The sequence below is a fragment of the Nansenia antarctica genome (genome assembly GCF_963989245.1).
Source record: "Nansenia antarctica genome assembly, chromosome: 4".
Lineage (NCBI taxonomy): Eukaryota > Metazoa > Chordata > Actinopteri > Argentiniformes > Microstomatidae > Nansenia > Nansenia antarctica.
In genome coordinates this window covers 48,505,164-48,518,565 of record NC_137689.1, presented here as the reverse complement: position 1 = coordinate 48,518,565, position 13,402 = coordinate 48,505,164, and the positions used below count along the sequence as shown (strand labels likewise).

The 13,402-nt window shown below is 41.6% G+C and overlaps 2 protein-coding genes across 2 annotated transcripts; one reads left to right on the top strand and one right to left on the bottom strand.

Moving 5' to 3' along the window:
- Positions 1-1,974: 1,974 nt before the first annotated feature.
- LOC308155596 (fructose-1,6-bisphosphatase 1-like) lies at positions 1,975-5,519 on the bottom strand. Its single transcript, XM_080528961.1, has 7 exons — positions 5,311-5,519; positions 4,453-4,615; positions 4,274-4,366; positions 3,568-3,708; positions 2,727-2,864; positions 2,486-2,605; positions 1,975-2,232 (listed from the first exon to the last, which is right to left on the bottom strand). The coding sequence occupies exons 1-7, from the start codon at positions 5,478-5,480 to the stop codon at positions 2,044-2,046; spliced, it is 1,014 nt and encodes a 337-aa protein (XP_080385087.1). The 5' UTR covers positions 5,481-5,519; the 3' UTR covers positions 1,975-2,043.
- Positions 5,520-8,319: 2,800 nt separating this feature from the next.
- On the top strand, positions 8,320-12,118 carry LOC308155597 (fructose-1,6-bisphosphatase 1-like; the record flags this gene model as incomplete). Its single annotated transcript, XM_080528962.1, has 7 exons — positions 8,320-8,489; positions 9,404-9,566; positions 9,667-9,759; positions 10,119-10,259; positions 10,811-10,948; positions 11,070-11,189; positions 11,443-12,118. 7 exons carry the CDS (start codon positions 8,320-8,322, stop codon positions 11,629-11,631), a joined length of 1,014 nt encoding a protein of 337 aa, XP_080385088.1. The 3' UTR covers positions 11,632-12,118.
- Positions 12,119-13,402: the final 1,284 nt, after the last annotated feature.

Sequence of the window (13,402 nt, the reverse complement as noted above, 5' to 3'; positions counted from 1 at the left end):
AGTTACAACACAGCAACAAACTTGCAAACGTCCTACTTTGAATTGCGACACATACCAGGGCTCTCAAGTCTCACGCATTGGGCGTGAGACACACGCGGCGTGTGAGCGTGTGAACGGGTTGAAATGCGTGTGTCTCACGCCCAATGCGTGAGACTTGAGAGCCCTGCATACTGACAACAGGGCCTTGACTTTGTCGCTCTATGGAAAATGTATACTTCTGCAAAATGTTAATGATGATCAATACTTGGCTATCGTTACACAGTTATGATACATACTACCAGCAGTATGATGAGCAAGCCTTTCAATAGCATTCTTCCCATTTGCTTGGTGTGTGGTATTGTGTTATTTCATCTACCCTTGTGTCTATGACTAAACACGCTCACATGTATAGGCATATCTCCTGAGTGCTGAACAACTGTTTTGTACAGTGATCCATGTATTCTTTCTCTTCCCTGATTACATAGTTTCCGTTTCTAATTTAGCTTACGCAGTCCATGGCTGTCTGCCACAGCAGGCCTAGGCCTCAGTGGATGACGCAGCTTGGCTTGGGTCTGATGGAGCTTGTAGCATGATACGCTCTGCTATCCTGTGTGTGTGTGTGTGTGTGTGTGTGTGTGTGTGTGTGTGTGTGTGTAAGCAGCTTCTACTTTTAGTTTTGGACAGATTTGCTTATTTATCTCTTTTTACCATTGGTCAGCTAGCTTATTGCTTGATATGAAACAAGATCAATTTACCCAAAAGAAATGAGCATTACATTCATTTTCTGAACACATTTTTAACAGTGCAATATAGAGCACTCATTAACTAACGTCTGATCTAAGGAGCAAACACAGCATAGAGTGCATCCATGCTGCAGCATCAGCGTCACTAGAGAATGTGCACATTATGGCTGCAGAACATACTATATCTTATTCAAAAAGCAGAGAACCCTGTGTTGTCTTTGGTGCTGATATAAACATGTGGAAAATCATACATGTGGAAGATCACACAGTACCAATCAAAAGTTTGGACACACCTTCTCATTCATTGTTTTTCTTTATTTTTATTGTTTTCTACATTGTAGATGAATACTGAAGACATCAAAACTATGAAAGAACACATATGGAATTATGTAGTAAACAAAAAGTGTTAAACAAACCAGAATATGTTTTACATTTTAGATTCTTCAAAGGAGCCATCTTTAACTTTGATGTCAGCTTTGCACACTCTTGGCATTCTCTCAATCAGCTTGGTGTGTGTGTGTGTGTGTGTGTGTGTGTGTGTGTGTGTGTGTGTGTGTGTGTGTGTGTGTGTGTGTGTCAGTGGAAAAGGAAACTGTGAACACTGTGCCCAACATTCTCTTCTCTAGAATACGTGGGAGAAAACCACAAAAAAAAGCAAAAGGTGGCTACTTTGAAATATCTAAAATATAAAACATATTCTGGTTTGTTTAACACTTTTTTTGTTTACTACATAATTCCATATGTGTTCTTTCATAGTTTTGATATCTTCCGTATTAATCTACAATGTAGAACATATTATATAAATACAGAAAAACCATTCAATGAGGAGGTGTGTCCAAACTTTTGACTGGTACAGTACATGTAGGAGATCATACATGTGGATAAGGTGTTTGGATTGAGAACTGAGAGTGAAGAAGGTCCATTGCACCACCTGGTGATGATTCACAGACCAATGAGTATTACAGTTGACCGACGACGACGTTGTATTTAGCTAGAATTGAGGATATATCCCCCCCTGCTGGCCATCTAACAACACAACATGGAAAACAGCTAATAGTTAGTACATAGGGTTTTATTCAAAACATCTTTCAGGGCAACGTGTACAAATGACACACACAATATATACCATACATTCCTACAGTATTTGGTCCACCACTGGGTGGGTCAGGTGGGTTACATTCAATTGGCACAAACTGGAGAAAAAGTTTTCAAACAGAAAGGTCATCTTCATTCTGTTTTAAAAAGAGTTCATCTGTGATGTGCCTATTGAACACAACCTGGATGGTGAAGATATAGAGATGGATCCAGAGGAGGTGGCTCCTCACTTGGCGTGTTTCTTGAAGATGGAGATGTACTCCTGCACGTCCTCAGGGGAGCCCAGGACCACAGGGACCCGCTGGTGGATGTTATCAGGCTGGATGTCCAGCACATTCATGGAGCCTGTGGTGGCCATGCCACCCGCCTGCTCTATGATGAACGCCATGGGGTTGCACTCGTATAGCAGCCTCAGCTAACAGGGTGGGGTTGGAGAGACGGGATAGAAAAGAGCTGTTAATAATAATAATGTCCTGAAACAGATTACACAACCGTATAGGTATTGCAATGTCCTACTGACTACAAACTGAAGATGTTTCATGCAAAAATCTATGACCCTTTGAGTCATAAGTATGAGTCCATTAGAATAGTTCATAGATTGCATTGTGTTGAGTTGAAGTTGTCCATCTTTTATGAAGCCAGCCTATTAGAAGCTCTCCCTCACTCACCTTGCCCTTAGGGCTCTTGACATTGGCAGGGTATAAGAAGATGCCTCCGTACATCAGAGTCCGGTGCACATCGGCTACCATGGAGCCCACATATCGCCCACCATAGGGGGCACTGCCATCCTGAAGACAAAAGGCACCGTCAGACATACTCTATGTCACAAACTGCTATGGACACTCCATACTAGCCACCGATGTGAGCCCATGGTCTCTTCTTCATTTGAATTTCATCATGTTTAATTACCTCTGGGAATTTCTTCTTCTGCAGGTACTCTGTGACATCTGGGTAGAAGTGCTGTGCGTAACCTTCGTTCAGACTGTAGATCTTTCCCTTCTTCTTAATCTTCACATCCCTGTCCACTAGGATAAACTCCCCAATGGACTTGAAAAAAAAAAAAAAAAGAAGAAAGATAATTATTATATGTGATACGGTCTGGTGAAAAGGCCCGCATGTCAGGAAAAAAGCGTCATCTTTTTTAAAAACATTTTTTTACGTGTTCTCCGTTTTTTGGATATTACGAAAGTTGAAGTGTTGAAGAGCCCACTCGATATAACAAACAACAGTTTTAGGAGCACTTAATACTTGCCGTAGGCTACTGGTAATTGATACATGGCTTATAAAGAAACGTATGTTTTAAGATGTGTTCAAAAGCAAGGGCTGTGTGATCATATAATTATGTGTAGTTATGTGTTTTTAGCATGTTGATGTTCTATCAGCATGTTGTGATGTGCTAAACATGCAGTTAGATGTTCGTAGTGGACTTCCTTTTTAGCGCCAGCTACTAGCAGCTGTTTTGGCTGTGTTTTGATTCAGAATGCATTTCTCATTTCATTTGGTTTAAGGTGGACCAACATTAAAATAAGCATATCTTCTATAACTATTTTCTGATTTCAATGTATGACACATCATTTGAAAGCTTGCAATGCACTTCTGGAATCTGGAAACAAAAACAAATCTGAAAACAAATCAAAATGCCCACTTGAGGACGTTTTAACCAGACCGTGTCACATAGTATGTGGGTTAATGTGGTGTGCCTAGGGACATAGTGTGCTATCAACTAGGAAGGAAGTGTGTAGAGACTTACTGGGTCGAGCATGAAGCAGTTGACCCCCTGACCAGTGGACAGCACCATCATGGTGGCACTGCCATAGAGGGCGTAACCCGCGGCAACAATCTGTCGTCCAGGCTGCAGCGCATCCTTCTCTTTGGGTTCATCATCTGTGGTCTGAGGGACAACAGAATAACAGAGAGACTTAGTTAATGTAATGTAGTATCATAGATAATGTAATGTAGTATCATAATTAATGTAAAAGTCAATATTCAGTCCATGACTGAAACATAATGTGTTGAACTGACATAGAATGTATGGGACTGATCACAACGTCTGGGATTGAAACAGAATGTCTGGAATAGGGCTGCATTCAGCAACAGATGGAAATTAGCTCATGAGCTAATTCTGGCACATTTACATTGATGTGGAAACTGATTTGTTGATTAATGTGCACTGTCCCTGGTAAATAAATAAATAAAATAAAATAAATTCGTAAATTCGCTCTCAGAGCACCGGAGCGCACACTGGGTTCAACGTCATCAAGGGACCAAGTAATTTGATTGGACAAGAGGCATTCCATGAGTGCTGATCAGATTTCCAGAGTGAATTTACGAACACAGCGTAGATCACAATGACATAGAATGTCTGAGACGGCATCACATTGAGATAAAATGTGTAAGACTGAAATACAACTAAATATCAGCCTGATATTATCAGGAACAAAATAAGAAAAACAAACCTTTCTGTAGATGGCAAAAATGGTTCCAATCGATACAAGACAGTCAATGTTTGAAGAACCATCCAGGGGGTCGAAGCACACAATATATTTGCCCTGTTAAAGATGAAGAACCACAACATGTTGGTGTCACATTTATGTCATAATGATCACATGCAGAGCTGACACACACACACACACACCTGTTTTTCTGGCTCCACGATGATGGCGTGGTCATCTTCTTCAGAAACCAGGATGCAGGAGGTGAAGGAGGACGTGATCATGTTGATGACCAGGTCATTGGACAGCACGTCAAGTTTCTTCACCTGGTCACCTGTCACGTTGGTGGTCCCAGCGATGCCATAGCTTCTCAGGAGAAGGGACAGGGGGACAGGGGGGAGAACGTGTGAGAACACAGGAAGGCCTTAACAGGACATTTTTAAAGGGCTACTGATGCCTAGTCTAGTGTCCTAGTATTCATTTTAGGCAACTTCCTTAGTTACTTCCTCTTTTTTTAATACATAATATTGGTAGAATTCCAATGGGCATCCTGGCTGTTAGATCAGGCCTACAGGTAAGTGTTTCATAGAGGAAAATCATGACTATCTAGAAGTCCCTGACAAACCAGTAATACATTATCTGAAAGGATTCCTTCAGCTATTTTCCTGATTCTTGACACAGTATACAAGGACAGCCATCTACACATTGACCTTAGTCGAAGTTGACAGTATTATTAACTGACTAAACCGGACTGTCCGGCTTAATCGTTAAGGTGGCTCCCTATAGGTAACTATTTAATTGGAGGCTCCCCGCCCCAGCGCAATAAACTCATAGAGCTTACTGATCATTCACTTGTTTCGAATACACATGTAAAACCCACATATGCCTTAAATAAGTGTTGCACTTTGGACAAAATGACATCGGTTGTGAAGATTGCATCTAAAATGAAACACAAGTGTATGCCTACCACATAAGACGCATGGGACGTTTACGATGTGTATGACCACTACTAAGTTTCCAGTTACCGGTAAATAAACATCCGCATCAATTGTTACACTTACAGGTTAGCGATGCCAGCCTTTCTGACAGCTGTGGAGATGGCTTTGACGGCTGTGCAGATGGAGTTGAGGAGGGTGGTCAGCTCTCCAGTTCCCTTGGCTTTCCTTCCTTCCTCCAGCACGAATCGTGTGAGGGTAACGACATTGGTATCGAAGGCACCCCGGTCAGACATAGTAACGTGCAGGTGTGGAGCGGCGACGTGGTCCTGGTGTTTGAGGTGGGACAGGTGAGTGGCCTAGACAGGGACCCTGAAGTTAAATGAGAACTCAAGACCCTGGAGGGGGGAAGAGACAGGGGTGTGTAAGTGTTCCAACCAATCACAGATCGTGTTGTGGGGAGTGGTGGAAACACATCTGGATAAAGTTCAAAGATAATGTCTATTGAAATGTATGTTTGGAGCAATTACTGAAATACTGAATCTAACTGTTGTATGACATTCACCCCTTCTACCTCCCTCTTTAGGATGGTATAGTATTCAGAAATGAATCACATTTTCACATAAACATCAATTCTGTTATGGTCAACCCTAGCATCAAGTCTGTTATGGTCAAGCCTCACTTTCATTCATTTTTTGTCAATGACAGTAACTGTCCCTTATAGTGTTTTAACTGCCCCTTTATTTGTTTTACACCAGAGATAATTTGTATAATGAAATCTATGCGATTAAGATGAGAAATGCATAAACCAACATAAAGACCTGAGACCCAAAAGTCAAATGTCAACCCAGGACGATCTAGAAATCCCTGACAAACCAGTAATACAGTATCTGGAAGGTGCATTCAGCTTTGTTCTATTGATGGGAGCAATCCTGCAGGGTTTGTAATAGGCCAGTAAGACACTGATCTTAGTTGAAGTTGACAGTATTAAAAGCTGATTAATTGTTTTTAAAGAAAAATATGTCCCACCTCATGGAACTGGGCCAAGATTGTTAGAAATGTATGAAGTGTATGCAATGAAGTTGTCTGTCAACCCTGTTAAAGACAATCTCATATTCATCTGAGATTGATCCCTTTGCATGTTTCTGATAATTACTACATTTACATACATTAATACATGTATTTATATTTACTTTTTTTTATTTTTTATGTTAGATGTTCTCAAATCCATCAGAATGTTATATATTTGTTACGGCTGAAAGTGTCCCAAGAAAACAAAAGGGGCTGAACCAAAGTGCTGCTCAAAACCTGTACAGATAAAGCAAGCCACAACATAGTCACTGAAATGGCTTATAAAAGGTTCATATTTTAGAACAAAGCATCCATTAACAAGGGTAAACAGGACAGGCATCACCCACTACCTTAATTGTCCGGTCTGTGGCAGGGCGTAACAGGAAAACAAAAGAAGAAATCAATACTCACCGCCCTGCCAGACAAAACCAAAAGAAAAGCATACTTCACAGGGAGAAACAAACAAAGTAAACTCATTAAAACAAAGGAAAACCAGCTAAATAACCATACTTGAACAAAAACAAAAGGTAGGCATTGTTGAACAGCCACCATTCACACAATCTGTAGTCCATTTGAAGGGTTGGGAGGAAGGGACCCCCAGGTTCATCCCATTAGCAGCAGGTGCAGCACATTCATGGCCCTGCCTCCTCAGGCACAACACCTCAATAGACCAAATTGCGCAGGGCCATAACATATTGCCAAATAGATATCATCTTTCTCTACAAATATTCATGAGAATATATTGATTGTTTTCATTAAACAGTTGGATATGCAGCCAATTTAACGATTAAGCCAGACTGTCCATTTAATCAGTTAATACTGACAACTTCAACTAACATCAGTGTCTTACTGGCCTAATACAAATCTTGCAGGATTGCTCCCATCAATAGAACAATAGCTGAATGCACCTTCCAGATACTGTATTACTGGTTTGTCAGGGATTTCTAGATCGTCCTGGGTTGACATTTGACTTTTGGGTCTCAGCACTCAGTTAGTGTTGATTGTTTTCATTAAACTGTTCAAACATCAATGCTAATGAACAAAAGCTTAAAGAAAAGTGTGAACTTAAATTGTGCTATATTTCAAACCCATGAAACCTTTGAGGAATATAATTTATGCTAGTTTTTGTTAGAATTGATGCTAGGGTTGACCATATCCAGTTTTACACGGCCATCATAGAGTCCATCCTCACCCACTCCATCATCACCTGGTTCCCTGCTGCAACGACCAAGGACAAGGCCAAGTTGCAGCGGGTGCTACGTTCAGCAGAGAGGGTGATCGGCTGTCCCTTGCCCTCCCTCAACTCCCTGCATGACACCAGGGCTCTGAGGAGGGCAAGGAAGATCATGGCAGACCCCTTCCACCCCGGCCACGGCCTCCTCACCCTGCTTCCCTCTGGAAGAAGGTTGCGGCTGCCTAAGGCACTGAAGGCCCGCCACAGGCTCAGCTTCTACCCCTCAGCCGCCAGGCTGATAAATGACTCTGGCTTCCCCCTCCCCCCCGCCCCCAAGTCTGCCCAGGACTGAACTGGACTCACTGTAAAAACTCTGCACTGCACTTTATACCGCACTATCCAATGCACTGTTGTCTGTCCTGTGTTGTTGTTGTTGTGTTGTCCTGGTTTTTTTGACACGTGAAAAAAGTATAAACGCACTTGCTGTGGTGACGAAGCAAATTCCTATATGTGTAATGCATAGTGGCAATAAACGTTATCTGAATCTGAATCTGAATCTGAATAACAAAATTGATGTTTCCATGTGAAAATGTGATTAATTTCTGAATACTATACCATCCTAAAGAGGGAGGTAGACAGTTAGATTCAGTATTTCAGTAATTACTCCAAACATATACATTTCAATAGACATTATCTTTGAACTTTATCCAGATATTTCCACCACTCCCCACAACACGATCTGTGATTGGTTGGAACACGTACACACCCCTGTCTCTTCCCCCCTCCAGGGGATTGAGTTCTCATTTAACTTCAGGGTCCCTGTCTAGGCCACTCACCTGTCCCACCTGAAACACCAGGACCACGTTGCCGCTCCACACCTGCACGTTACTATGTCTGACCGGGGTGCCTTCGATACCAATGTTGTTACCCTCACACGATTCGTGCTGGAGGAAGGAAGGAAAGCCAAGGGAAATGGAGAGCTGACCACCCTCCTCAACTCCATCTGCACAGCCGTCAAAGCCATCTCCACAGCTGTCAGAAAGGCTGGCATCGCTAACCTGTAAGTGTAACAATTGATGCAGATGTTTATTTACCGGTAGCTGGAAGCGTAGTGGTCATACACAACGTAAACGTCCCATGCGTCATCAATCCACCAGTCGTAGTAGGAAGAGTAATCTAGCTCAGGCCCGGGGCCGTTGGCAGTCTCAGTAATAGAAGGAAAATGTTTTTTTAATATATATTTATATATATATATATATATATATATATATATACTGTATATATATATATACTGTATATATATATACTGTATATATATAGACACTGGAGAAATAGAGAAACAGTACAAGGGGGGCAGTAGAAGTCATAGGGGACACAGTAAAGGGGAAAAGTGGGTGTCTCCGGAGATGCAATGCTGGGGGGTAGTAGATGTCTCAGGAGGAGCAGTTAAGGTGTAACCTGAAGAGATGGGTCTTCAGCCACCTTAACGATTAAGCCCGACAGTCCGGTTTGGTCAGTTAATACTGTCAACTTCGACTAAGGTCAATGTGTAGATGGCTGTCCTTATTTGTATAATTTGTGATTTGTATAATAATTGTATAATATCAAGAATCAGGACTCAAGATTAAGCTCTTTTCTCACTGGTCTATCACAAATCCTGAATGATTGCCCCCATCTATAGAACAATAGCTGAAGGAATCCTTTCAGATAATGTATTACTGGTTTGTCAGGGACTTCGAGATAGTCATGATTTTCCTCTATGAAACACTTACCTGCAGGTCTGATCTATGAGAGCCAGGATGCCCACTGGAATTCCACCAATATTATGTATTTAAAAAAAAAGGAAATATCTAAGGAAGTTGCCTAAAATGAATACTAGGACACTATCAGTAGCCCTTTAAAAATGTCCTGTTAAGGCCTTCCTGTGTTCTCACACGTTCTCCCCCCTGTCCCCCTGTCCCTTCTCCTGAGCAGCTATGGCATCGCTGGGACCACCAACGTGACAGGTGACCAGGTGAAGAAACTTGACGTGCTGTCCAATGACCTGGTCATCAACATGATCACGTCCTCCTTCACCTCCTGCATCCTGGTTTCTGAAGAAGATGATCACGCCATCATCGTGGAGCCAGAAAAACAGGTGTGTGTGTGTGTGTGTGTGTGTGTGTGTGTCAGCTCTGCATGTGATCAATATGACATAAATGTGACACCAACATGTTGTGGTTCTTCATCTTTAACAGGGCAAATATATTGTGTGCTTCGACCCCCTGGATGGTTCTTCAAACATTGACTGTCTTGTATCGATTGGAACCATTTTTGCCATCTACCGAAAGGTTTGTTTTTCTTATTTTGTTCCTGATAATATCAGGCTGATATTTAGTTGTATTTCAGTCTTACACATTTTATCTCAATGTTTCGATCTGTTGCTGAATGCAGCCCTAGTTCCAGACATTCTGTTTCAGTCCCAGACGTTGTGATCAGTCCCATACATTCTATGTCAGTTCAACACATTATGTTTCAGTCATGGACTGAATATTGACTTTTACATTAATTATGATACTACATTACATTACCATGATACTACATTACATTAACTATGATACTACATTACATTAACTATGATACTACATTACATTAACTATGATACTACATTACATTAACTACGTCTCTCTGTTATTCTGTTGTCCCTCAGACCACAGATGATGAACCCAAAGAGAAGGATGCGCTGCAGCCTGGACGACAGATTGTTGCCGCGGGTTACGCCCTCTATGACAGTGCCACCATGATGGTGCTGTCCACTGGTCAGGGGGTCAACTGCTTTATGCTCGACCCAGTAAGTCTCTGCACACTTCCTTCCTAGTTGATAGTACACTATGTCCCTAGGCACACCACATTAACCCACATACTATGTGACAGGGTCTGGTTAAAACGTCCTCAAGTGGGCATTTTGATTTGTTTCCAGATTAGAAAATAGTTATAGAAGATATGCTTATTTTAATGTTGGTCCACCTTAAACCAAATAGCGGAGAAATGCACTCTGAATCAAAACACAGCCAAAACAGCTGCTAATAGCTGGCTCTAAAAAGTCCACTACGAACATCTAACTGCATGTTTAGCACATCACAACATGCTGATAGAACATCAACATGCTAAAAAACCATAACTACACATAATTAGAGGATCAAGTATTTAGTGATCCTAAAACTGTTGTTTGTTATATCGAGTGGGCTCTTCAACACAAAAAGATAAATAAATAATATATTTTTTAAAGATTAAGCTTTTTGCTCATTTGCGCGAGTTGAGAATTGCTGACATGCGGGCCTTTTCACCAGACCGTATCACATATAATAATTATCTTTCTTCTTTTCTTTTTTTTTTTCCAAGTCCATTGGGGAGTTTATCCTAGTGGACAGGGATGTGAAGATTAAGAAGAAGGGAAAGATCTACAGTCTGAACGAAGGTTACGCACAGCACTTCTACCCAGATGTCACAGAGTACCTGCAGAAGAAGAAATTCCCAGAGGTAATTAAACATGATGAAATTCAAATGAAGAAGAGACCATGGGCTCACATCGGTGGCTAGTATGGAGTGTCCATAGCAGTTTGTGACATAGAGTATGTCTGACGGTGCCTTTTGCCTTCAGGATGGCAGTGCCCCCTATGGTGGGCGATATGTGGGCTCCATGGTAGCCGATGTGCACCGGACTCTGGTGTACGGAGGCATCTTCTTATACCCTGCCAATGTCAAGAGCCCTAAGGGCAAGGTGAGTGAGGGAGAGCTTCTAATAGGCTGGCTTCATAAAAGATGGACAACTTCAACTCAACACCATGCAATCTATGAACTATTCTAATGGCCTCATACTTATGACTCAAAGGGTCATAGATTTTTGCATGAAACATCTTCAGTTTGTAGTCAGTAGGACATTGCAGTACCTATACGGTTGTTTAATCTGTTTCAGGACATTATTATTATTAACAGCTCTTTTCTATCCCGTCTCTCCAACCCCACCCTGTTAGCTGAGGCTGCTATACGAGTGCAACCCCATGGCGTTCATCATAGAGCAGGCGGGAGGCATGGCCACCACAGGCTCCATGAATGTGCTGGACATCCAGCCTGATAACATCCACCAGCGGGTCCCTGTGGTCCTGGGCTCCCCTGAGGACGTGCAGGAGTACATCTCCATCTTCAAGAAACACGCCATGTGAGGAGCCACCTCCTCTGGATCCATCTCTATATCTTCACCATCCAGGTTGTGTTCAATAGGCACATCACAGATGAACTCTTTTTTAAAACAGATAAGGTTCTACGACCTGAACCTTGTTTTCTGTTTGAAAACTTTTTCTCCAGTTTGTGCCAATTGAATGTAACCCACCTGACCCACCCAGTGGTGGACCAAAGACTGCAAAAGAGGGTTAGGAGGTGACGAGAGTAGTGGGGAGACCGTCAAAGACCCAGAGTTGCATCTCAATAGTGTAGGGTTTCTTTATACACTCACATCCTTTTCCTCATCACCACTGATCTGACAGGATAGATGAAAGAAGAGAGGATGCCATTTTAGATGATTGGGATGCACTCTCCTAGCGTTGTACTGTTTGAATCCATGAACTGAAGGGCCCTCCTCGTTGTACCAAAGATGACCTCAGCCTGACACTGTAGGAATGTATGGTATGTGTTGTGTGTCATTTGTACAGGTTGCCCTGAAAGATATTTTGAATAAAACCCTATGTAAAACAAACTATTAGCTGTTTTCCATGTTGTGTTGTTAGATGAACAGCAGGAGAAGGTATATCCTCAATTCTAGCTAAATACAAGGTAGCTGAGTACGTCAACTGTAATACTCATTGGTCTTTAAGTGAATCATCACCAGGTGGTGCAATGGACCTTCTTCACTCTCAATTCTCCAAACATCTTATCCACACGTATGATCTTCCACACGTATGATCTTCCACATGTATGATCTTCCACACGTATGATCTTCCACACGTACGATCTTCCAATAAACAATTTTCATATGAGCACCAAAGACAATACAGGGCAATAAAGAATCAGAATCACTTTTATTACATCCCATGGTACGAGTAAAATTATTTGGCTTTGGTTCCTCAACATTAACATTGCAGCATCAAGATACAGATCACAACAATAAAGTACAGTAGTTATAAGTAATATAGTAAGTAATAAAGTGATAACATGATAGCAGTACCAGTCGTACTACAATACAATGCCAGAAGTCATATAATATATTTATTATTGTAGTGTGCATGGGGTTGGTTTGGGGGTAATAGTCTTTTGTTTTTTATCAGTGTATTTCTCCAGGAGCCTGATTGCTTGGGGGAAATAACTGGGAAATAACAGTGATCCTCTTAGCTCTCCGCACTACCCTTTGCAGCATTTTTGAGATTTTGGGCAGTGATGTATCCAGTCAGGATGCTCTCGGTTGTGCCTCTGAAGAAGGTCCCTAGGATCTTAGGCCCTAAGCTGAACTTTAAAGTCTTTAGTGACTGCTGTCAGGATTGATGAGTTACTACCTATCTTCCGCCGTACACTAAAGACCCATCTCTTCAGGCTACTTAATTGTCCCTCCTAAAGGACTCATCCCCACCTCCCCCTGTACAATTTCTCTACAATAAATACATGAACATTTTAAAATTAAAATTAAATTTAAAAAAAAGAATTATTTGTTCTTCTAGCATTGTAACGGCCAATGACTCCTGGTCATAGATTACTTTTTCTTACTATGACTTATGTCTGATGTGATGGATGGTGTGCTTGGTTATTGGTAATTTGTTCTGTCATTGCATATTTTCCTGATTAAAGGCTACCAGTATTCATGACTGAAGATATTGCCTGATATCTAGTCCTATCATTTATATTCCATCTGTATTTCCAATGATGTATCTATTAAAAATGTATCCTATGGCCTGTGGCAACAACACTTTTGATATCCAGTGCAAGGGTGTAGGAATCAGGGGGGAC